Source organism: Acipenser ruthenus, chromosome 3 (genome assembly GCF_902713425.1).
Source record: "Acipenser ruthenus chromosome 3, fAciRut3.2 maternal haplotype, whole genome shotgun sequence".
NCBI classification, from domain to species: Eukaryota; Metazoa; Chordata; class Actinopteri; order Acipenseriformes; family Acipenseridae; genus Acipenser; species Acipenser ruthenus.
The window spans coordinates 40092957-40117747 of record NC_081191.1 but is presented as its reverse complement, the minus strand read 5'-3'; the positions used below and the strand labels follow the sequence as shown (position 1 = coordinate 40117747).

General features: G+C 38.9%; 1 protein-coding gene across 1 annotated transcript in view; it reads right to left on the bottom strand.

Annotated features, from left to right (window-relative positions):
• The window catches only part of LOC117394874 (integrin alpha-9-like), a 150185-nt gene that overhangs the window by 109823 nt on the left and 15571 nt on the right, over nt 1-24791 (bottom strand). Inside the window, exons 4-13 of the mRNA XM_033993550.3 lie at nt 17069-17192; nt 16232-16299; nt 12452-12581; nt 11247-11332; nt 10847-10909; nt 9316-9453; nt 7036-7141; nt 5036-5130; nt 1612-1702; nt 695-740 (exon numbers count right to left, since the gene is read on the bottom strand). Of these exons, the coding sequence (XP_033849441.3) occupies nt 695-740; nt 1612-1702; nt 5036-5130; nt 7036-7141; nt 9316-9453; nt 10847-10909; nt 11247-11332; nt 12452-12581; nt 16232-16299; nt 17069-17192 (947 nt within the window). The remainder of the gene's footprint in view (nt 1-694; nt 741-1611; nt 1703-5035; nt 5131-7035; nt 7142-9315; nt 9454-10846; nt 10910-11246; nt 11333-12451; nt 12582-16231; nt 16300-17068; nt 17193-24791) is intronic.

The window sequence follows — 24791 nt, the reverse complement described above, 5'->3', positions numbered from 1 at the left end:
AACATGAATGGGATTCTCCTGTTTGAAGCAGAGACTACATCAGTCGCTTAGACTATATATTGTCCTTTTAATTTTTTTTTATTTTTTTATGGTGTTTGCAATTATTCTTAGAGGTTCTGGAATCTGTTGCTCCAATACTGTTAGTATTATTTTTTTCTGCTTTTACCTCGTCTTCAGAGACTAAACAGCCTTCCTCATTTCATTGATTCACATGACAATGTAACTGCCTGCTTTTAACTGAATTCAGAAGCTGCCTGCTCTTAAGCTATATTTGCTTGTCATACACACATGCACAGCTTTTTTGGAAGTTTCTTATTGTATTAATGGTAAAACACTGCTGAGCACTAGATCTGCTAAAGCTTACTAATAAGACACTTTGGCTGATCTAGCCCATGTAACATATGTCTATGGCAGGCAACTAAAACTGAAGAGCAGCTCATAAAACAGTCAAAACACCTTAACACAGGTTATGTAAAAATATATATATTTGAGTAACTGCATTGAGAACCACATCATATACAAAAACAATTCAAACTTATTTTGAAGTTACTTACAGTACTGTACCATTTAAACTTATTCTAGTGAGCAATCCCATTTTTCTTTGCTACAAGTTTTCAATGTGAAACAACAAAAATACAAATAAAATTAAAAACATGTAACTTCTGTAGTAAGGCCTTAACAAATGAAAGCTCACCTCAGTAGCACCACATTATCTGACATAAAGGCTCCAATGGTGACATCTGGAAAGGAAAGTATAGGGCTGATCAGATTAAGAACCATCATGGTACACTAATATGCTGTTTTCTCTGTTTTTTGATAATACCCGACAGTTAGAGCTAGGGTATTAAAATGAAATGTGGGCCCTATTCACAAAACTGTAAGGAATCTGCTACGACTCATTTCATTAAATCTCTGATTCTGAATCAACTTCTACTGCACTGCAATCTGTTTCTGTAGAATCGCCCGGGTGCTTAAGGAAAAGGTGACCCCGGGGCTATTCTGCTTCTCTCTGTCATCATCTGTTTTCAATCTGAAAGGCTTCTGATGGCCTCCCGGTAGAGAGACGTGAGCCAGGAAGAGTGGAGAGGAACCTTTCAGAGACTAAGCAACCAAAACCAAAACTATGATGTGATCGTACAGCAAAGTAATCAAGTATTATTGATACATTATTGGGAAGAGTCAAAGGGTAACTCACATGCTGCAGAGTACAAAACTCCTTTAAACATTTTAATTTACATTTTTATATCTGATGTTACAGTATGGAAGTAAGTGAGTCAAGACAAAAACACCCTACTATTAAGTGAGGGAGATGGGGATCAAATCTGGGAAATCCAAAAGCATTTAGGCTATAAACAGAACTGACTAGAAACGTGGCCAATTAAATGTCACGTTAACAAAAGTTTTTACGCGTTAGTCACATAAATGTAGTAATGGGGGAACAGACTTGTCTACTGTGTGTTAAGTAAGCCAGTTAACTAAGTGTTAAAAGTTTCCATTAACTTAAAGACCTACCCAAGGATTCAATTTCAATTATGGCACAGCTATCCTTATAGAAAACAAAACAACAATCATACCTTATATCATGTTGTTGTGGCCATTTCAAGCACTCACCTGGATAAGCATTTCCATCCATGTCCACGTTACCCGACATAGACTGACCGAACATCCGCAGCACTGGGTTGATGTTTTGTCCCGACAGCCTCTGAAGTTAAAAACAGAAGATAGGAGTTAAAGAAAACAACCCAAAGTTCATCTTTGTGGAACAAAGATGGACTTTGTATTAATTTAGAACAAACTAAATATTGTATTTAATTTGTTCTCTGTAATATATATATATATATATATATATATATATATATATATATATATATATATATGGAAATTTATCATTTCTAGAAATTTCTCGAAAACAAAGAATTTTTAGGAAGAAACCTTTGTAGCAAAAGTTTTACTTTTGTGGATGAGGAAAAAAATTACAAGAAATAGATGTCTACAATTATTTATTTCAGATTTTTTTTTTTTTGCAAAACTCCAAAAATGCCAATTCAAAAGTATTCATATCCTTTGATGCTATAATATTATTGTCTACAAGGTGCTAGAAATTTCAATATGATAATGAAGAACATAATTATAGAAAAGTCTAGAAAATGCTTGATTGTAGGTGAACATTCTTAGAGAGTATAAAAGGGTTAGGCATAGGATGAGTGCTGTCATTACCAATAAGTCAATATGGGAAAAAGTAAAGAGCTATCTGAAGACCTTAGGCAGAAACTTAATTACTGTCATGAAGCTGAAGAAGGATACAAGAAGATTTCCAAGCATTTGAGTATCCCAATTTCAACTATTGTTTCTATTATCAAGAAGTACAAGAAGTACTGTCACAACACTCCCTGGGGTTTCCATTTCAACCATAGGTTGAGTATTGCATGGTGAAGGTATCAATGGTCGCAGGCCAAGGAAAAAAGCCATTCTTAGAAAAACGTTGTTTAAGGACAATCGTTTAAAGTTTGCAAAACGGCATTTGAATGATGGATATGAGTTCTGGTCAAAGGTTTTGTGGAGTGACGAAACAAAAATCGAGCTGTTTGGTCATGCTGATAGCGGTGAGGCGTACAAAGAAAAGACACCATACCTACTGTCAAGCATGGAGGTGGTAATATCCTTCTATGGGGCTGTTTTTCCTCTAATGGCACAGGAAATTTAGTTCCAATATATAGTAAAATTGATTCCATAGCATACCAAAACTTGCTACAAAACTTGGCTACAAAACTTGGTTTAAATCGCAACTGGACGTTCTAACACAACAATGATCCAAAGAACACATCAAAATCTACTTCAGAATGGTTAAAGAAGAACAAAATCAAGGTTCTGGAATGACCAAGTCAAAGTCCTGATCTAAATCCGATTGAGAATTTTTGGTATGAGTTGAAGACGGCTGTGCACAAGAGAAGTCCTTGGAATTTGAATGAACTGGAACAATTTTGCGTTGAAGAATGGTTATTATTGCTAAAGGTGCCTCAACTAGTTATCAATTTAACTTTCCTTGTCAGGGTATGAATACTTCTAAATTAGCATTTTTGGACTTTTGCAAAAAAATTGCCGAAATAAATAATTGTAGACATCTATTTTTGTAATTTTATTTCCTCATCCACAAAAGCAAAACTTTTGCTACAAAAGATTGTCCCTATAATTCTTTGTTTTCGAGAAATTTTGAAAAATTATACATTTCCATTGGGGTATGTAAACTTTTGACTACAAATGTATATATATAACAACTCGACAATGTAAACAAATATGACGGGCAGGATATAAACTGGATTATGCAGCAGTCAGCAAACCAGACGGAGAAAAACCTTGCTAAGTATACGGTATGAACTTCAAAAACATTTTCCGTTACTTATTGATTTACTTATGCTTTATCAGCTATATTTAAACAAAATATATGAAAATATTTATTTACATATGCTGTATCAGCTATATTTAAACAAAATATATAAAGTCGTATTTACAACCTTGCCTCACTTATTTTCTTGACTGATTCATATATTAAATATGTACTGCAGACTCAGCCACAGTGTGAAATGAAATGCCCCTCTGGAAGACTATTGTTACCTCCAGCTACGGGCATTATAGCCCCCTGTCAGTAACAATAGTCTTCCCTCGGGTCAATAATTGTCTACTATAGCCCTCCTCTCCAGTCCATATTTAATTATATATATATATATATATATAGCTGTTGGTACATTAATTTCAATTTACTGCACTATCACTGCAGTTTTACTGGCTGTCGTTGCGCAGGTCCGATTTTTACAACCTGCTTCCGAGCCACACCTGCTACTACAAGACTCGACCCGAATCCGCAACCCACTGCAACACATCTTCTTACCCGCGACCCGAGCCGACCCGCTTTAATAAGATCTGCAACCCAACCAGAACCTGCAAGTGTTTGTCCTTTACCTACGCCTGCATTGACTGGCTCTCTCACGCTCTCTCAGAAGAATTCCACACTTCTGATTTACCTCTCGAACTATTATCCACTACATGATATTAACCCTGCGGTATCCTTTGTATCACCTCATCCACAGACTTTGTTAATATCACCAAGCAGAAGTGATAAAAGGATTTTGCGATATATCAAACAAGCGGCAATACAAACCGAGAACACTGCTTAGTCAGCTGACTCCTTCCTAATCGCCTCCTGCTTTAGTGCAGGAAATACCAGTACATTTACCTTCTAATACGTTATTTGGGAAAGGGTTACAGACAAGTACGCTGAAAGGACAAAAAAAGTTTTTGGTGATTCAAATTAAGACCTGAGCCTGACCCGAAAACGACATTTTTTGACCTGCGCCCGAACTGCAAAGTGCGAAAAAGTTTACATTCCAACCTGAACCGACCCATTTTTGAGGGTCACCCACGGGCACCTGTGGGTACCCGACCCAATGCAGGACTCTATTCTGCATGGCCTTTTATGGTACATCAAAGCAACATGCATCACACTGAAGTGGTTTTACTTTTCCTGCATCTTGGTCTCCCTGGCGCAAAGTTGAACTAGTCTCAGGGCGTTCCGGATGAAATCATTTTTTAAATCTCAAATGTGCAGTTTTGCAAGAAAAGCATATTATAGCAAACTTGTATTTTCATTTTAAGACATGATATCTGGTATTACATTGGGTTACAGAAATCCCTTCTGGCATTCAGGTAGTGTTACACCTCCTTGGTCATTTCACCTAGAGAGTGAAGCTCAACCCATTCTTTCCTATCATTACCCAACCTGCTGCATCCTTAACAGACATGCTGTCAGCCAGTAACATGCTTTGACCCCCAAGAAACTGTAGAGGTGAAGTAAAATAGAAACATACTTGACCTTTCTTTAACCCAATGTTTGAGGAGATATATTTAAAATGAAAATACATGTCAGCTGTAGCATGTGTTTCTTTCAAAACTGCCCATTTCAGACCTATATAGCAAACTGCTCAACCGCTAGGATTGATGGAATGATATTGTTCGCTCCAACCCTTTTAAGAGTATTTACCATGGAATATGTTGCTACAATCCCATGGGTGTCCCCGTGGTAGATATACACAGCTCCTGCAAAATCCTCCTCTTTGGGGGCTCCAATGGCAACATCTGTAAATGAAAACAAAGTAGAGATGTCTGAACTTCATACAAACCACTCCAATAAAACCATGTTTCTTCTCAGTTAAAGTAATGGTCGAGTAACTCCCTGTTAAATCACTTTATAGCCACTTTACAGAAATCAGCCCCTTGTGTAAAACAGTGCTGATTCACTGCTTAACATTAGCAGAGCCTGTAAATATTTGTCCATTAAACTGACCCAAGATGTACTCATGTTTTGTATTTCAATCCAAGGCCAGGTTAGTATTCCCTAACAAACACAGCACATTGACAGTATATTGGGCCACATTTATCAAGGTCTTAACACCAAAATGAAATATGCTAATATTTTTGTTTAAGTAAAACAAGTAACAAGGAACTATTAAATATACTTTTAGCACTCAATGGTTTTGTATCTAGTTATGGAACATTAAGAGTTTTATATGTATTTAACAAAATATGGTGCAAAACATATTTTAGTGTCTAATCAATATATCTATATTTAAATTTATATATGCAGTACACAATATTGAAAATCAAACTAACAGTGCATGGTGTGTCTCATTAGATTATTTGTATGATATTTGTAAAATTATATTATTACGTTAAATTCAACTCAATATAATCTAGAAAATAAATGCTAGAAAAAAATAGGCATGCACATGAAACACTGTAAAATAATTTTTTAAAAGAATTAATGCATTTTGATACAGCTGTCTTTGTCCTGGTACTTTCAAGCTGAATTCCAATGTAAAAGTAGACTATTACTACAATTCTGTTTCATGCACTTAAGAACAAAATATCATAAGAAATCATCTGGAGGTTTCTCAAACCCGCCATGCTTCTCCAGTTCATAGTAGCTGATTGGAATCCATTATCCCAATGATTCTGCTTTAACAACATAGGTAGCTAGGTAACCCATTCTATACCCTCACCACTCTGTGTTAAGAAATGTCTCCTACCTTCCTGTCCTAAGTCTATCTATTATTTGCGTTTTTCTGTACCAATGGCAATTTACAATACAGTACTATATAAGCTGTGTCAGTGTCAGTGGGTTTTTAAAAAGACCATTGTGTCAGCAGCTTGAACTGAAGGTGAAAGTGTGCTGTTACTAAAGCTGTTAACCAAATTGGTCTGGACAGGCCTTCTATAGTCTACTGTTTTAGATTGAGAACATTTCCGGCCTTTGTTTTCATAGGTTAATAGTCTCTGTGCTCTCAGTATAATCCACACAATTCATGCACAGGTATCAGCTTTTAAAGAACAAATTACACAGTAAAAACAAGAGCTATACACCAGAGACATTGTAGTGCTGCTCAGGGCTGGCGTCAGCACCCGGGCAACCCGGGCAATCGCCGGGGCCCCCGACGCCAGAGGGGGGCCCACACACACACAGAAGCAAATGTATTATTTCTGTGCCAGTTATCCTACTCAAACACCCTTTAGTGCTAGATACATGTACTTTTCACTAATGAATTAAAAATAATCTTTTTCTATTTTCACTCTGTACAGTAATGTGTAAAATGCAGCAGCATGATTTATTGTGTGTTACAGGTAGTCTAAAGTAAAAAGAAAGTGTATTCATTTGATTTTACTACTGTAGCCTTTTGTAACTTCATCTCCTGAAAGCCTGGGTTTGAGTCTCAGGTCATATGTGGAATTACTTGTTTTCCATACATTTAGGTACAAACAGCAGAAGTTGAGGGCCAGGGCTGGAAGGCTGGGGGTGTTCAGGTGAGGACTGAGGCATGCTTACAAAACTGTGCGCTCATGGTGTCTTCCTGTATCTAGTGTCATTGACTGTCTATCAGCAGTATAGAATTCACATGCATGGCAAATGTCATGAGAAAACTAGAGCACCCACAAAGCCAACATGCTAATTTCCCACAGTGAACTAGTCTAAGTGTGAAGACTGACCTGGGAAGCCGTCGTCATCGATGTCTCCCAGCATGGCGATGCTTTCCCCAAAGTGGGCGTTGTAGGCGTTGTCCCCGTTCAGGAGCACCCTTTCCTCCAGGACCCCCTGCAATACACATAGGAAACAGCACAGGCCAATGAAAACACAGCCTGCTTTGTAAAGGTCACACTCTGCTGGTCTGCAGGAGAGAGCTGGCACCTAACCCAGCCAAGGAAACACCTGTGTGACTGCATCACCCCTCGGAGCTGCTACACATGAACAAGCTCACTGCCGCTTCCAATGCTGCATTGAAAATGACACAGCACTGGGTTTGCATGAAAAAAAAAAAAATAGTAGATATACAAAGGCATATTTATATATTGTACAGTTCTCAAATATACCACTTATCTTAACTAATGTATTCTTCTTGAATCCAATTGTATATTATTTTCTGTTCCAGTCCTGACATCCTGGTCACTTTTTAAAAAGTCTAAAACCCCCATGTGGTCCCTGTAGAGTCTCTAGTACTGCAATTAACCTGCCCCCCTGCAACTCTCTGCCCTCAGTGGATCCCATTTGTTCTGTGTTTTATATGACTGATATATTTCTTACATCCACTAGGGGCAGAGTGTGGCAGGGGGACAGGTTAATGATTATATTGTGGTATACCAGCTGTAATAAGAGAGAAGACATGTTTGAGAGCTGTTTGAACTTCTGTGTTTTAAAAAGTCATCAGGATGTGATTACTAAAACAGAGAATGAAATAAAATGTGAATGTAAACAATAAAAAATATGCCTTAGTCAAGATAGTTGCGATATTACGAAGTTGCTTTCTAAGCTAACAAACAAAGTTAATTAAACAGATACATTTCAGGGGTTTTAGATTACAATAAAAACCCATAACCCTGATCAAAAACAAACATTTGATTTGCTTGTGTAATGTATATAAAAAAAAAAAAAACCATGAACCACATGTTGTTCATGTGGTCCAAAAGTGGTTTACGTGTGGTCCACATATCGTTCATGTTTACTGTATTGTGTGGTTTCAAATGCTGCAGCTCCACACAGGTTTTCGTGAGGTACTTTCACAGCAATGGGGAAGGCAGGTTAGTCACATTGGTAATGGTTTATGATCAAAGATGAATTCATAGATATTTCAGGTACATAACCGTAGAGAGGATAGGGAAAAGCTGTTTTTGAGGTAAAGCAGAACTGGCTTATTTGTGTGAGAAGCACAACTAGTGATTCTCCAAGACAACATGAGTACTGAAATAACTTCAGTTGCAGCCTCCCAGTCGGGGACAAAGTACAAAATCATAGAAAAGTTTATTACTGCAAGTTATTGGAAATTCAGTAGTCTCTGCGTATAAGAACACCTCCTAAAAGAACACTTCGCCTAAGGGAACACCCTTGTACTGAAACAGATTTTTCTTATTGTAAATGCTCCGGCTAAAGGAACAGGAACTTTGCTTAAAAGAACACCTTCTTGGCACAGACAGCGATTCGTTCACAATGGACAAAAAAGGGACTTGTCATCGTGAGAGTGTCTTTAGGGACACTGATTGGTTTATTAAATCTTTCCAGAACTGCCGTCATATCATTGAATTGTTTTGTATTCTGATTTCTCACGAGTGCTCATCATCGCTACAAAATGGCATGTAAAGAAACAGCAAAATGAGCCACTGCTTCTCTTGCGACACAAAGATGGAAATTATTCGATCTGAATCAGACACAAGTTATCAAACAATTTAGTGTTTCCCGTTCTGGTGAGTTGCTTCATCATTCTGTTAAATAATGTGCATGTCTTGTATATTGCTGTTGGATTTTGTAACGTGTGTAGGGGTGCTGTGTTCATTTAGTTTGATAGTTAGTTTATTAACATTAAGTTAAGTAACAGCCATTATTTTGCCTCTGCCATTGTGATGCCCGAAACACACCCAGCAGCTGATTTCATAGTACATAGCAATTTAAGCTTTTTGACCATGTTGTTTTGCTTTAGTTTTATTAACGTTAATTTGTTTGTTACTTTATTATTATAGTTTATTAACATAGACTTGCCTATTGCTTTTCTTTTACTTATTCAGTTAATTTCATATGTTGATGCACATGCGTCATGACAAGTAATACATATGCATTTATTTATTTACTGATTCATATTGTGTCTGGTGGCTAACTACGTCTTAGAGAACACTTCGGCTATAAGAATACTTTGCTTGTTTCCCAAGGGGTGTTCTCATAGCCGGAGAGTACTGTACTCTTTTTTTGTACATCTGCCAGGGGATTCTCTCATTGGTACTCACATTTCCCTTGTTGATGAAGACAGCTACATGGCCCTCGTCTCTGATCTCGCTGAACATAGGGGCCCCGACGAGCAGATCCGACAGGCCGTCCAGGTTCAGGTCAACTGCACATAAGGAGGAGCCAAAGTAAGAGCCCATCTGGAACCAAGCCGAGCCACAACAGAGCATTCAGTCAGGTTACATTGCCAAGACAGACCATTAGTTTTCCCTTTTTGGAGGTTTTTGCTTTTTGTTTTGTTTTTTCAAAATGGTTAACAACTGTCAAGTAGACAATTATTTCAGCTAATTTATTAGTATGCAATTTCAGTTCTATGATGTTTCAACCAGTTGAGAAAAAATAAATCAGCCTCTCTGTGTTTCTTGGTTTTAAAAAAGCGGGACTTTTCAAGTGCATACACAGACAGCTTCAAGTCTATTCCAAGGTCTTAGCAACAGTTTGTGGAAATAGTTTCTAAAAGCACTTTCAACACAGAGGATATAAAATATTACAGAAGGTACATATGACAAGCAAAGCGAAACTGTACATGTGTCACTTAAGCAAACACATTCTGTACAGAGCTCAGTTAAATGCAGGGTAAGTGATCACTAGCTCATCAGCCTACTGTTTAAATATGTAAAGCGGCAAGGCTGGCATTAAACCTGCTATGTGTTTGTTACGGTCAAAAATATCTTCCCAGTGTTCTAACAAGAGTTCATTCTTTATATGAAAACCTCAGCATTTTATTTATGTTCTCGTGGGATGGGAAGTTTATTTCTGAAATATTTCTGATAGATTTTTAGCACGTCAAACTATCTTAAAGCTCTTTTTGATAATAATAAAAATGCAACATAAGTAATTTTAAGGACAGTTTGGGTTATTTATAACTGTCAAGTTATTGTCACAGAAAGTGATAAATCATTGTTCTGATATCAGAACGGTCAATTATAACTGTGATGTCAGAGCACCAAATTACAAGTTCTTTACAAGTCAAAGGCTGCAGTTATACATACTATCCATGTATTATATACTCGTAATACTAATACTACTACTAATAATAATCTACTGTGGTATAGCAAGGTAAATGCATAGTGTAGTAAAGCCTTTCAGAAGCACAAGTGTGGCAAAGCATTATAAAGATCATGCTTAACCGTGATAATGCAGGCTAAATACATGCTATACACATGGGACAAAGCATTGTAAACTGTAAAACTGCTGAGCAAATTAACAGTGGTTCGCTTTTATACAGGAATTCAAGGTCCAGTTACAATGGTTACATAGTTAAGGGTCCTATTCACACTGTTTTAAAGACTGTTTTATTTATTTTTTCAATTAAAAAGTATTTAAAATAACAATACACTTCTAACCCTCTCTAAAACAGTTGTGAAAAGATTTCAGTTGTAAACTTGATTTAATTAATCAACAAAACATTCATTAAGACATACCTTAAAATCTTTTGTATCATCCTGGGTTTTGGATAAGAAATACATGTTCTATAATCTCTGGTCATTTAAGTTTTTTAAGGAAAGTAAGATTTCCACCTTGTGTGCCTACCTTTTTCCCTGAGGCTTGAAAAATCTTCACGAGGGATCCCCTCTCTGTTTTAAAAATGTAAACCTGTGAAAGAAACATTGGTAGAGAGTAATTCAGATTCACAATAACTCATATACTACAAAAGGTAGAGGCTAAACTTGTCAAAGGAAAAATAAGATGTCCACAAGTTGTCTGCTATATATTTTAAATGTGAAAATAATGATAGCTAAACCACTAGAGGGAGCTATGATGATTGATGCTGCCATCTAGTGAGAGTTAAGCAAAGTACATTTAATACTTTCATGTAACACTGGTATCATACATGTTTGACATGGGGGTATTTATTGATGGATAAAAGATATAAAAATGTACAAAATAAATTGTATCCAATGAACAGAAAAATGTTTAAAGAGTGGCCCACCTTTCCTACTCCCCCATCCTGTGGGGCCCCTCCAACAACATCAGTGGCAGTGGGCTGGGAGAAGTGACCGGCCGTCACAGCATATCCTACAGGGAGGAGGCAGAGAGAGAGAGAGAGAGAGAGAGAGAGAGAGAGAAACAAGACTGTGAGGATCTTTCCAAGACAACTGAATTGTGTTAATTCAAGGGCTGGTTTAAAGACACCTCCTCTCACTGCTCACCCCAATGCAGCATCCAGAAAGAACCAGTGATATGACCTTTCACCTTTGCAAGAACTCAATTAATACACTGGGGAACTCAGTGAATCAGAACTGTTTTTAGCAGAACCGATGGGAATAAAACAAAAATAGGAGAAAATTTAAAAAAAAAAAAAAACAGAAGGGACATAACATTTATAAAGGGGTCTGCCGCCTTAAGTTACATCATCCCCCTGTGAGAACTCTGTGGCTGTGCAGGATGGGATCCCATATTGTTCTGGTGAAGAGACTACAGTTCCTGCCCATACAACACAGACATGCTCACTTTTATAATCTTTAGATGGACTGCGCACAAGATTATTTCATGTGTATTGTTTTATACAAACTGTGCACAAGCCCATGATAGTGCTATACAGTGTGGATACCCTTATAAAAGTTTACCAAAATATTTGTGTAATTTTACCATGCTTTGCCCATGGTTATACTACGCATTTACCATTGATTACCCTGGTCTGCTATGTTTATTAATATGTTTTACCTTATTTACAATTCTTACCTATGCTTTACCATGCTTTCGCTCTGATTTATTACACTTTGCTATGCTTAGACTATGGTAAACTTTTCTAAGGGTAAGGTTGCTGTTAAATGATTAGCACCCAAACTTAACAAAGACAGGAAACTGTCTCAGGAACTGTAACCAGATCATCTGAATAAGTTTTATGCACAGCTAACAAAACTGTCTATTTTAACAGGAAACTAACTTAGATGTTTTACAGATTACCAAAAATATATACAGGCTAATGAAAATATATACTAATGAAGAAAAAATAAGGTTCAAATGAAAAAGTAACAATTTAGATTACGTTTATTTGCAGTTTTATAGGTTTAAAAATGTTTTTTAATATGTCATTGTTCTTAAGTGCTAATAGTGAGCTGTAGTGCCTAATGCAGCTAAACAGGTGGGCCTCCGGTAAAAAAGGTTGGGAACCCCTGCTCTAGCTGACCGTACCTAGATAGCTGTATCTGCTTGTGCCGATGGACCCGTCCCGCAGCTTGTAGGAGGTGTTGTCAGTCAGGTTTAACACTTTGACTGTGCCTGTCCAGTAGTATGACCCGGGGGCTCCCATCACAACCAGCTCCTGGTATGCAACAGGAAAGACAGCTGAAAACACTCCCCTACACTGCAATTACACATGTACATTAGGTCAGTATACACGAAAAGACAGATTTCAAAACGAAAACACTATTGTTACTATTTTTTTTGGTTTAATAGTTATATAGTCCCTATATACATCCCTTTATAATTGCAGTGTTTCACTCTGAACAAACCCTAGCAGAAACACTAGTAGCGTTTACCCTCAATGGATGTGGAACAAAAACTGCACCGTGGTCTGGATATAGTAGCACATTGGTACAGACATGAAAATAAGAAAATAAAAACATAAGAAAATGTATGAGCGAGTGGAGGCCATTTGGCCCATTAGTGCTCCTCCGGTTCCTAGTAGCTGACTTATCTCAAAACATTGTCAAGTTCAGCATCAGCAACATGACAAGGTACCCCATTCCATACCCTCAGAACTGTGTGTGTGAAGGAGTGTCTCCTAAGTATATCTATATACTATATAGATGGTACCATAATACTGCAATGGATTGCCAGCAGTATGTATGGAGCTTATATAAAAATACGCTATCACTGTAGTACCATTCTAAAAATTGCTCACACCATTTAGTAGCCCTTGTGTTATCATTGGCCCTTAGTACAGAACCATTGCATTGATATTGAAAGTACAGTACATTTTGGTAAGGAAAACATTTTAACAATGACCAATGAAAGGATTATGCATGCACTCTGTCCATATCCTTGTATCATCAATGCATTACCTCAGGCTTTAAACTTGTATGATTGCTTGGTCCAAGCAGGATCCTTGCGTTTTATCAGCAATCATAACTTAGGGTGTAATTAACAGTATTTAATATGCAGAGCATTTTTCTTGCGATAGACCATGACCTCAGGACATGTGCCTTAACTTTAAACATGAAACAGGTTCTGGATAAAAAGAAGTGGTTGCAGGTAATTAAGCATGCTATTGTTGGTAGTTTGCCACACACAGCTGAGCTTATTTTATAGCAATGACCACCGAATATGAAAAAAAAGTTATTTGAAGCTAGATATCTCAACGCTTGTTGTACAGTATTAATACCAGTATTCTGACATATTTGTAATACAGAGTTTGACACTGGAAATTTGCACATTCAAGGGTGGCCAATTCGTATCGCCCGACGCCCGGGACAACGGACAAGTAGTTTTGCCGTTATACTTTGAACGTCGGACAAGTATTTTTTATTTATTTATTTTTCCTATGTTCGCTCTGCTGCTAGAAAGGCTCCCTGGGTATATTTGTAGAGCCACGCAAGTTTCAAAAGTCCAGCACATACACATACATTTTAAAAGGTGTTTACGTCCCAAATACATAACAAATATGTTTATAATAATAGAAATGTTTAAGCAATAAGGCACGAGAGGGCATGCATGGGTTGTGCTGGATATTGTAGCGATCTGGACTGTTTGTGTCGCTGTTCCGTGTTTTGTCAATGTTACGAGTGCCTGTGCAGGTGAGCGAGTGCACCGGTGGGGGGGAGCGTGATCGAGTCGTGGTCCCAGTGTGGTTGTGAATGTTGTCCAATAACATGTCTTGTTATGTCTAAATGTTGCCTGTTTTCGCGGGGTTCTGGGGTATAAAGGGGCTGCTGTGGGCTGTGTTGTTGTGTCCTGACCTTGTGTGAATAAAGTCTTGATTGACATCTTGCTGCAGTCAACTGGTTCCCTTTTGTTTACCCCGGAACGCTACAATATTGTCACTTCTTGGTGCGCGTTAAGTTAAAAAAAAAAAAAAAATCTTAAATAAAGACTTTAAATAACTATAAAAACCTTGCTATATGTGTTTCAATTCATTTTTCTGACTTTAAATAACTATCAAAAAAACAATTTGCTTAGTTATGCATCTGTGAAGTGCTGCCTTCCTGCATATACTACGTACCGTAACATTGTTGCTAGGTAACTCACTCCCATTGACTCTAAACAGCGCAATAGTTTAAGATGCTCTGTGGGATGAAGATTATTAATGAAGGAATTAATTTAAAGTGAAATTGTATTTTTTTAAAGCCAGTCATTTAAGCATTTAACAGCCCAATCTGTGTGCTATTAATTTCGTTTCGAGTTTTTTGTACCTGTAAAGACTGGGTGTGCGCTAGTAAGGAGAAGAGAGTGAAGAAAGACGAGTCGGGTGGTTAAGACATTGCGTGTAGTAATGTAAATACTATCGAAAAATATTAAAATATCCACAGTTAAAAATTAATATAGTCAGTTTCACAAAACAACGGCTGATGCCAACTAAAAGGAGTAAAATAAAACTGAATATCTGACAACTGGATTCTACCGAAGTTACAGAAAATGGCTGGTATGTACAATGTAGGCCTATTACAAATAAAATACCAAAATCAGCGTGGTGTATAAAATAGCAAACTGGTTTGTAGTGCAAATTAATATAAACTGGAAGATATGACAAGGCACCTTGATGTCTTCAGTATCTTCCATGACAGCAGGTATTTTGACAGATTTTTGTGGCGCAGTGATACGTGGTTAGCACAGGTGCAGTGATTTGCCTTTGTTCCTAAGTAGTTCCTAATCGTGACATTGCGATTGATATTGTAAAGGCCTGGAACACTGATGGATCAATCAGCATGAACAATTTCTAACAATCAGTTTTATAATTATACTTTATAGTACTATTAAGTAAATTAAATATATCATATAAATAAACAAAAGAAAAAAACATATTTTATGTCTGCAGCATTTGATGGAGTCTACTGTAAATAGTGTGTGCATTTTGGTAGAAAAACACGTTCTTTATAAATCTGGGGTTCAGCAGTTACAAAACTGAAAGAACGTCAAGGAAATCTGAATTCCACAAAGCAGCAGTAATAGTTGGCAATGAATGTGTGTCTGTGATGTAACAAACTAAAACACCTGTACATCAGGAGTTGAATTCAGCTTATAAAGAAAGAGTGGAAAAAACAAGCAGAAGCTATTTTTATATTTGAATAACTCACAAGTATTGCTTATTATAGTTATACTCTTAGTATGTTACTTAAAATGTACCAGCAAATGTGTTCCAAACTGCACTGAAAGAAACATTTCCTTAAAGTATGTTATAAATTTGTTGAGGTGAGGTCGGGTCACAGGGAACCTTTTGTGAATTTAGTGAACCAGTCGAGGCTAAGTATAAGGCTAGACCCGCCCCTGTTAATCGCTAATTGATTGATTGTTTCACTGTTAAATTAAACCAAAATCCTACAAGTTATATTCTATTTTTGTGTGTGTGTTTTGTGCTATGGGGAGGGGGCAAGTATTTTTAAGAAGGACAAGTAGATTTTTTAAGGACAAGTAGATTTTTCTAGCATTTTGTCCCTTGGACAAGAAATTTTTTAGAAATTGGCCACCCGACATTCATTTTGCAGTTTTCCACTGCTTTTCCCATAGTTAAACTATGTATTTCCCATAGTTTATCATGGTTCGCCATGGTTTGCCATTCCTATCTGGGCTTTACAATGCTTCACCATGCTTTCACTGTGTTTTATTACACTTATACACTATGCTTTTACTGTGGTAAGCTTTCATAAGGGGTAGACTGCACCCAATTAGCATGTTTGTTCTCAGCACATATTATAGTAAACCTACAGTGAAAGGACTGTGTTCATTTTATAATGTAGTGCATAAGACATTACGTACCTCAGTAAAGAAGCCTGCAATTCCAGCCTGGCACGAGCCATGTTCTTCCCCATATTTCTTCTTATACTCTACAAGAAAAACAATCCACATGTTATCCATCTCCAGGCTCTGCCAGCATCCCAAGCCAAGACTAATTTGAATTCTTTCTCTATTCCCTACACAGGTATTCAAAGCCAGTATCATATCCAAAGGAAATATGTGTTAAAGCAGACATATTTAGCTAACATTAGCACTTTTTGGATGTATTCTCACTTTACAGCAAATGTTAGGTTTGGATCATTTCAGGCAACTCGTTAGTTGCAAACCGTATTACAAATGAACATGATGAGTGGTTATCTGAGTCTGGCAGTGCACTTTGGAGTTAGCTGTCTGTCTGGGAAATGAAGGAAAATTTTTAAAATCAAGGCTGACAATTTCAGAGAACTAAAATTACAGTAATGAGATAAATGTCAACTTAGTCAGAGATCTGACCTATTTTCACATATGCAGGCAATAGGATACAGAATGAATAGGTCCCCAACATAAAACTTTGCTGCTTAGTAGCGTCAGTGTACCCAGGCTAGTTAAGTGCAGTGGCACTCTTCGGAACAGCAATCAATTAGTCTTGGTTAGTAACTGTACTGCATTATTTTCAATAATCATGTTTCTAACAGTCATATGAAGCTAAAACAGATCAGTGCCATTAAGATACCCCCCCCCCTCCCCCCCACTTTATTGTGGCAGAGCACAATGGTATTTTTTAAAAGCCAACAAGCAAAAAGTAGACAGAATGAAAGATAAGGAATGTTGTTATCACTCTACACTAACACACTAATTTCCACTCATTGCTGTGTTTACCTTCGTAGCAGGGAATGAGGTCTCGTCCGTTGCGCTGCAGGTTGGGTGGGATGATGGAGCAGAAGCCATGCGGCAGGATGTGTTCAGACCCGTAGAAGACGTTCTTCCAGCGGTGAGCACAGGCCTGCAAAATACAAAGGAGGTTTGATTAGGGATGCGAAGCAAGCTACTTCTAGTACATTTATGAATTGAGTGCAACAGAAATAACCCTGCCCACCGGAGGCTTTGCTGGTGCTTCAGTTGGTAAATGATTTTATTATCAAAATACAGCTATGGACAAAAGTTTTGCCTTACCCTATCCATTAAATATAGGGTAATGCATGAATGAAACCTGCTGAATAATGTTACACTAACATATTGAATTACATAACGCTTTGTAGTTTTCCATATACTGAACAAAAAACTGACAACATTTTTAAAATGTGACATTTCAAAATCCAGCATGAAATACTGGTAGACTTTTGCAATATAATTGTGTAGTTTCTTTGATTAGATGATGTTAAATAAAATATCTAAATTATGTTCAAATAATGGGCAGCTGGCTCTTTGAGCTAATATATATATATATATATATATATATATATATATATATATATATATATATATATATATATATATATATATATATAAAAATTATGTCTCAATCCTAAAATTCTAGATAATGCAAAACTTTTGTCCATAGCTATATACATGTGTGCCAAAGTCTCCTGTATTCTGAGGTGGAAATGTAAGACTAAACCCATATACTTGTCTTAGAGCTAAGATAACAATGTTATCTAGAAAGGCCAACCATTATGAAAGGCTAGTGAATCTGCCAGCTATGCCACCTCTCCCCACGGAATATCTACTTGAACCTGTTCTGTGCCTCTGGCCTCGAAGCTAATGAGCCAATGACAAGAGGTCATAAAAATATTGTTAAACAAAAAGGTTGTAACAATGTCCATCCTGCAATAAAAGTGTGGTCTCTTTAAAATTCCACTGCTTCTGTCTGGCCAAGGAGTGTTGATATTGTTGGGAGGTTGAAATCTTGTGAGATGGCACAGCTAACCAGGTTTAAAATTACCTAAAACAGTAATTATAAACCTTAAATACTATGTATAAAACACACATTAGAAATAATCTTTTCTTATAATTGGTTTTTACTAATTTGTGTACATAATCAGTGTTTGTCAGCATTGTTTCTGAAACTGTGAACATAGTCATAAACTCCCCAGTTGCTACAGATTTATTTTCTTCCCCAGACACTGTATTTTCTTCTAGATTACATTAACAAGTTCATGTGTTTTAAGAGACTGCTGACATTTTTATCAGCAGGAACAGAAGCATTTTATTTGCATGGCAGTCAAAGAGCTATATTATTATTTTGTGGTAATGTGTATTTGGTCATTTATCAAACTTCAAACTTCAAACTTCAATAGAACTGTTTATCCAGGATTGCGCTGGATGCTTCAAAATTGAAACCGATAGTAATGTAAAATAGAAAAACAGGCAACATGAAAGTATTTGAAGATTATCTACTAATTCCTAAATTCTGCCAGTTCTGAATATTATCTGGTGCCAAATTCCAGATTGGCTAGGCAGCTGAAAGTGTAGCATGAAGATCCAGGAGGATGGTTTCTGGATTAACACAGCACAAGGTTAACGAGTCACTGTATCCAGACATTACAAAAAAGGTGGTAAGGTGGTTTGTAGCTTTTAGCAGGATCTGGATCTACTCCTAAAAAAGTGGTCGCACCTAGCATGTAAATATTTTTTTAATAGTTTGGAGATGGAATATTTTCTGCAATATGAAAAGCCTCAATTTGAAAAGAGGCACGCTGCTTCTCTTGGAGTCCTTTATGAGCTGATGCAGTACAACACCTAGCTGGAGCAAGGCAGACACTCATTATCCCAGACACTTTGATCATCTGTGTTCTCCACACAGCCTCGTGTGTCAGCATCATGATACACAATCCACTGTGAAATCACTCCTGAGATAAAGAAATGTGTTGAGAGAGGAGAACCAGGCCCAGCAACATGGGAGGAGAGGGGGACCATGCAGATGAATATACCCTTAGATAAAGTTACCACTGAGATAACGTTATGAGACCAGTGTTTTACCTTGAACAAACCCTAGCAGAACCATTAGAAGCTTTACAAGCAATGACAACACTTTGAAATATATTTTGAGGTAAGAGACTGATAACAATATCTTTTTGTGTGTAACAGGTAGATGCTGAACACAAACAAGTGAGCAAAAGATAGCTTGGTATTAATGACCATGGCACTGCAATAGCATTGCTGTGTAAACATATGAAAACACGAACACATTCCTGCATTGATGCCATTGAGTCACAATTTAATATAAAAAAATATTTAATTGAAAGAAAATGTTAAGAAACATTACAGAAACCCATTAGCCCATCCAGCCTGTGGAAAAGCTCCTTGTTGGATTCACTGGGAAAACAGTAACTCCTCTAAACAGAAAGCTACATTATGACAGAGGATTACAGTGGGATAGGTTCCAGCTCTCTGTTGGCCAGACTGTTCACATAATTTACAGAAGGACTTTCTAAACTCTATTTACAGTTCTTTTCTGTGATCCTGCTTAACTGAAGGGGAAACTGTGCCTCTTCGCCTTGGACATATTTTTGGTTTTGTTTTATCTGTTTCTGCTGGGTTCCAAAACAGAATGATCCTTTTGCCTACTCAGTAACTCTAAAAATGAATGGAAAACTCCAAATGCCATCAATGTAATATATATATATATATATATATATATATATATATATATATATATATATATATATATATATATATATATATATATATAAATAAATTGAGGCTACTTTCCCCCAAGCAGTGTACAAATAAACATAAATAAGTCAGTCTGTTGAAGTGTGATTGGCTCTGTCATGTTGTTTACACTGACTTTAATTAATCTACTTTTACAACATCCTTCCATCCGCTTATTTCAACATGTTATCACACAGCTCTATCGAAGCTGGGGAAGACTGAAGAAGCAGGACAAGGTCAGTACAGACTGGCTGGGCCTGATCAGTCTGATAAATGTGTTCTGTCATATATTTTCCAATTTCATTAGGAACGGGATCTGTTTTTAGGTAAAACATTCCTAAACGAATACTGTGAAATGTTGGCAGTCAACTTAGACTGCTGAACAGTTTTGATATAGACAATAACCACCAGTTTCAGCAGTTTATAATAACATTGTTTATCCAAAACTTCAATCAAAATATAAGGTATCCATAGTTTCCATATCGTAGGCAATAGTTGGATATCAAAAAAAACAACGGGATGTGATAAATTGTTTTTCAGATCTTAGGGTACTTTGATGTAATAAAAAAAAGTATCCTGTTTGTTTTGTGTTTGTTTGGTTTTTTTGGTGTGTTCGTGTCCAGGGATAGACCATCAGAGAGAGTGACACTTTAATGTTTGCCTGCTTTTCATTTAATACATCACTCTGAGACGCCTGTGCTTTGTGACTGAGCCGTATGCAATGTGAGCTGTCTGACGGTGAGTAACAACAGTAAATATAACGCTTTGCACCTCTGACAAATGTGAGTTGCAACCAGGACCGGGCAGCAGTGTGGAGTAGTGGTTAGGGTCTGGACTCTTGACCGGAGGGTTGTGGGTTCAATCCCCAGTGGGGGACACTGCTGTTGTACCCTTGAGCAAGGTACTTTACCTAGATTGCTCCAGTAAAAACCCAACTGTATAAATGGGTAATTGTATGTAAAAAATAATGTGATATCTGTATAATGTGAAATAATGTATAATGTGATATGTTGTAATAATTGTAAGTCGCCCTGGATAAGGGCGTCTGCTAAGAAATAAATAATAATAATAATAATAATAATGCAGGGAAATTTTCTGTTAAATTAATTAAATACAAATACCAATATAAAATGTTGACTTTAGGTAATACAGTAAATAAGTGACAGAGCAGGACTCCACCACAACATATTATTATTATTTATTTCTTAGCAGACGTCCTTATCCAGGGCGACTTACAATTGTTACAAGATATCACATTATTATTATTTTTTTTACATACAATTACATTATTTTTACATACAATTACCCATTTATACAGTTGGGTTTTTACTGGAGCAATATAGGTAAAGTACCTTGCTCAAGGGTACAGCAGCAGTGTCCCCCAGCTGGGATTGAACCCACGACCCTCCGGTCAAGAGCCCAGAGCCCTAACCACTACTCTACACTGCTGCCCAGTATAAGTACAGGAGTGATGCTCCAGTCCTCCCCAGCCCCACTACACCCCTGATTGTAACAGAACAGGACATGGTATGCTTACACTACAGTTTATTTCACAACTGAAAAAGTTAAACAGTTCAGTACAATACAGTCATATTTTAATATTTGTTTTCCAACATACTAACTCATAGCCTCTGTTCTTCCAAACCACTTCCAACCATTAGTTATGAAAGGCATTTCAATAAAAGCACTCACATCTTGATTGCATGAGAATCTCTAGTTTATAGACAAAGTTGATATAAATTAACACATTAATGTATATTCTTTTTTTTTTTTAATTTAGTAGTCGCCAATTAGTATTTTGTTGTTTCTCCCCAATTTAGTAGTGTCCAATTATTTTGTTTAGCTCAGCTCACCGCTACCACCCCTAAGCTGACTCGGGAGAGGCGAAGACGAACACACGCTCTCCTCCGAAGCGTGCGCCGTCAGCCGCCTGCTTTTTTACACACTGCAGGCTCACCATGTAGCCACCCAGAACTACAGCGTCGGCAGACAACGCAGCCCTGGGCAGCTTACAGGCAAGCCCGCAGGTGCCCGGCCAGACCACAGGGGTCGCTGGTGCGCGGTGAGCTGAGGACACCCTGGCCGACCTAACCCTCCCTCCCCCCGGGTGGCGCTCGGCCAATTGTGCACCGCCCCCTGGGAGCTCCCGTCCTCGGTCGGCAAAGGAATAGCCTGAACTCGAACTGGCGAAGTCCAGACTATAGGGCACATCCTGCACTCTATGCAAGTGCTTTTACTGGACGCGCCACTCGGAAGCCCCACATTAATGTATATTCTAAATGGCAACAATATCCCCTCAAATACATGGCATCTTTCATAAGCTGGCATTAAATAAAATATTACCGGAACCAATCATACAGGGCTTGTCTTCATCCACCATCTCATCAAAATGGACAGTGTGATGATAATCTAAAATGCTGAAAGCTAATCAACAGCCAACTGAAATGGTAAACTGAAGCTGTGTCATGTACTGTACATTCCCACTGGGGTCACTTACAGACTACATTTTGCTAGATTACTTTAAAAGAATTTTATATGCCATAGATATAAAAATATAACTCAGGGGGCTACAATTGACACAAGATGTGTCTTTCTCTCCAACAAAGCATTTTATACCGGGTCCTATAAAAACTACAGACTGCCTGTAATGTGAATGGTTATTATTCACATAAGGCTGCATGGTTTATTATTATTAGTGATACTGTTATCATAATTTGTCATTATTCCTGATTCTAAGGTAGCTGTGTGATTTATTTTTCTGTGCGAGGTAAAAGTGTGCTGTATAATAACAGGTCACGTTTAAATAAAGCATTAGGAAATATAATTTAATAACTGTAGCTTTAACTAGGTCTGTGGCAATGCGCCCCGCCCCTGTGTGCATTTGTGTGTTATGTGTTGCGTGTTGCGTGTGTAAATGTTGGTGTATAGTCATTGGTACACGGGATATAAACGGGTCTGTGTTTCACGTGTATTTAAAAAGTGTAGATTTGTATTTAGGCACGGGATTGCACATCACGCACGTGCATTTAAAATATAATATGTGAACACGGGGTTTCACGTAATGAATTCACGTGCTGGGATTCAAGTGAGTAATTAATTAGTAATTGAATACCAGCACAACAGTATATATGGATGCACGTTTCTGTCACTCAAGGTTAGGTGTTCGGTGAGTGGAGAACGAGTGTGGAGAAGGAGGTAAAAAGAATAATAATAAGAATAAGAATAATAATAAGGAAAGAACTGTCTCACTCACCGTGTTTCGTTTGTCTGTCTGTCTGTTTACTGTCTAGTCCGTTTTGTTTGTCTTTTTATTTTGGCGTGTAGTGCCGTGTCCTGTGTTTTTGTTGTTGCAAACCTTTTATTTTCTGTGCTGTTTTATTAAATGCTGAGCGAAACCATTCGCTCAGCTCCACCAAACTCCAAGTCTCTGTCTGTTTACTCCCTGCTTCTGGTCTGACGTCACCCACTCCGGCCGTCTTTGTGACACGTGGTGTCCTGCGTGGGATCGACAGCGCCTCCAGGACTCAGGCCAGAGCAGGAACCGCAGTTTTGGATTTAAAAAAAAATATATAAAATAATAAAAAAAAAAAAAATGGCAGAAGACGCCATCAAAGTGCGGGACTGGATGCTGGAAAATGCTGGGCTGGAGGCCCAGTCTATACCAGTAGTCGTCCAGTTCCTGCAGTTTATGGATAGGGAACGATGGGAGGCTTATGCAAGGGAGCAGACCGTAAGCACCTGGGAGGAAGGTGTGGGTTTGGTCCTCAGCTACCTGGAGGCAATTATAAGTGGAACAGCAGCCCAGGTAGCAGTCCCACCAGCAGAGGAAGAATGCCTGCTGTCCCCGTCTCCACCAGCAGAGGAAGAATTCCTGCTGGTTTTGCCTCCACAGCCCAAGCGGGAGGAGCCTGAGCGTCCACAGCCCAAGCGGGAGGAGCCTGAACGTCCTACGCCTGAGTGGGAGGAGCCCGAACGTCCTACGCCTGAGTGGGAGGAGCCCGAACGTCCTACGCCTGAGTGGGAGGAGCCCGAACGTCCTACGCCTGAGTGGGGGGAGCCCGAACGTCCACAGCCCAAAAGGGAGGAGTCGGTGCGTCCACAGCCCAACAGGGAGGAGTCGGTGCGTCCACAGCCCAACAGGGAGGAGTCGGGGCGTCCACAGCCCAAAAGGGAGGAGTCGGTGCGTCCACAGCCCGAAGAGAGGGAAGTCGGGGCTTCCACAGCCCTAGGACCCAAGCTGCCAGCAGAGGGTGAATACCTGCTGGTCCCACCTCCACCAGCAGAGGGTGAATGCCTGCTGGTTCCACCTCCACCGCAGTGGGAGGACTGCTTGCCCCTCCCACCTCCACCAGCAGAGGGTGAATACCTGCTGGTTCCACCTCCACCGCAGTGGGAGGACTGCTGGCCCCTCCCACCTCCACCAGCAGAGGGTGAATACCTGCTGGTTCCACCACCGCCAGGAGCAGAGGAGCTGGAGCTGCCTCTGCCTCCACCACCGCCAGGAGCAGAGGAGCTGGAGCTGCCTCTGCCTCCACCACCGCCAGGAGCAGAGGAGCTGGAGCTGCCTCTGCCTCCACCACCGCCAGGAGCAGAGGAGCTGGAGCTACCTCTGCCTCCACCACCGCCAGGAGCAGAGGAGCTGGAGCTGCCTCTGCCTCCGCCACCGCCCGGAGCAGAGGAGCAGGAGCTGCCTCTGCTGCCCGTACCTCCGCAGGGAGTACGGTGGCCGGAGCCCCAGAAAGGGGAGCTGCCGGCCACGAAGAAGGGGGAGGAGGTCTGGAGATCACCAACCCCAGCAGCAGTTTCGCTGCCGGAGATCGTGGGGGAGGTCAGGAGACCTGCTCCCACTGCAGCAGTTTCGCTGCCGGAGATCGTGGGGGAGGTCCGGAGACCTGCTCCCACTGCAGCAGTTGCGCTGACGGAGATCGTGGGGGAGGTCCGGAGACCT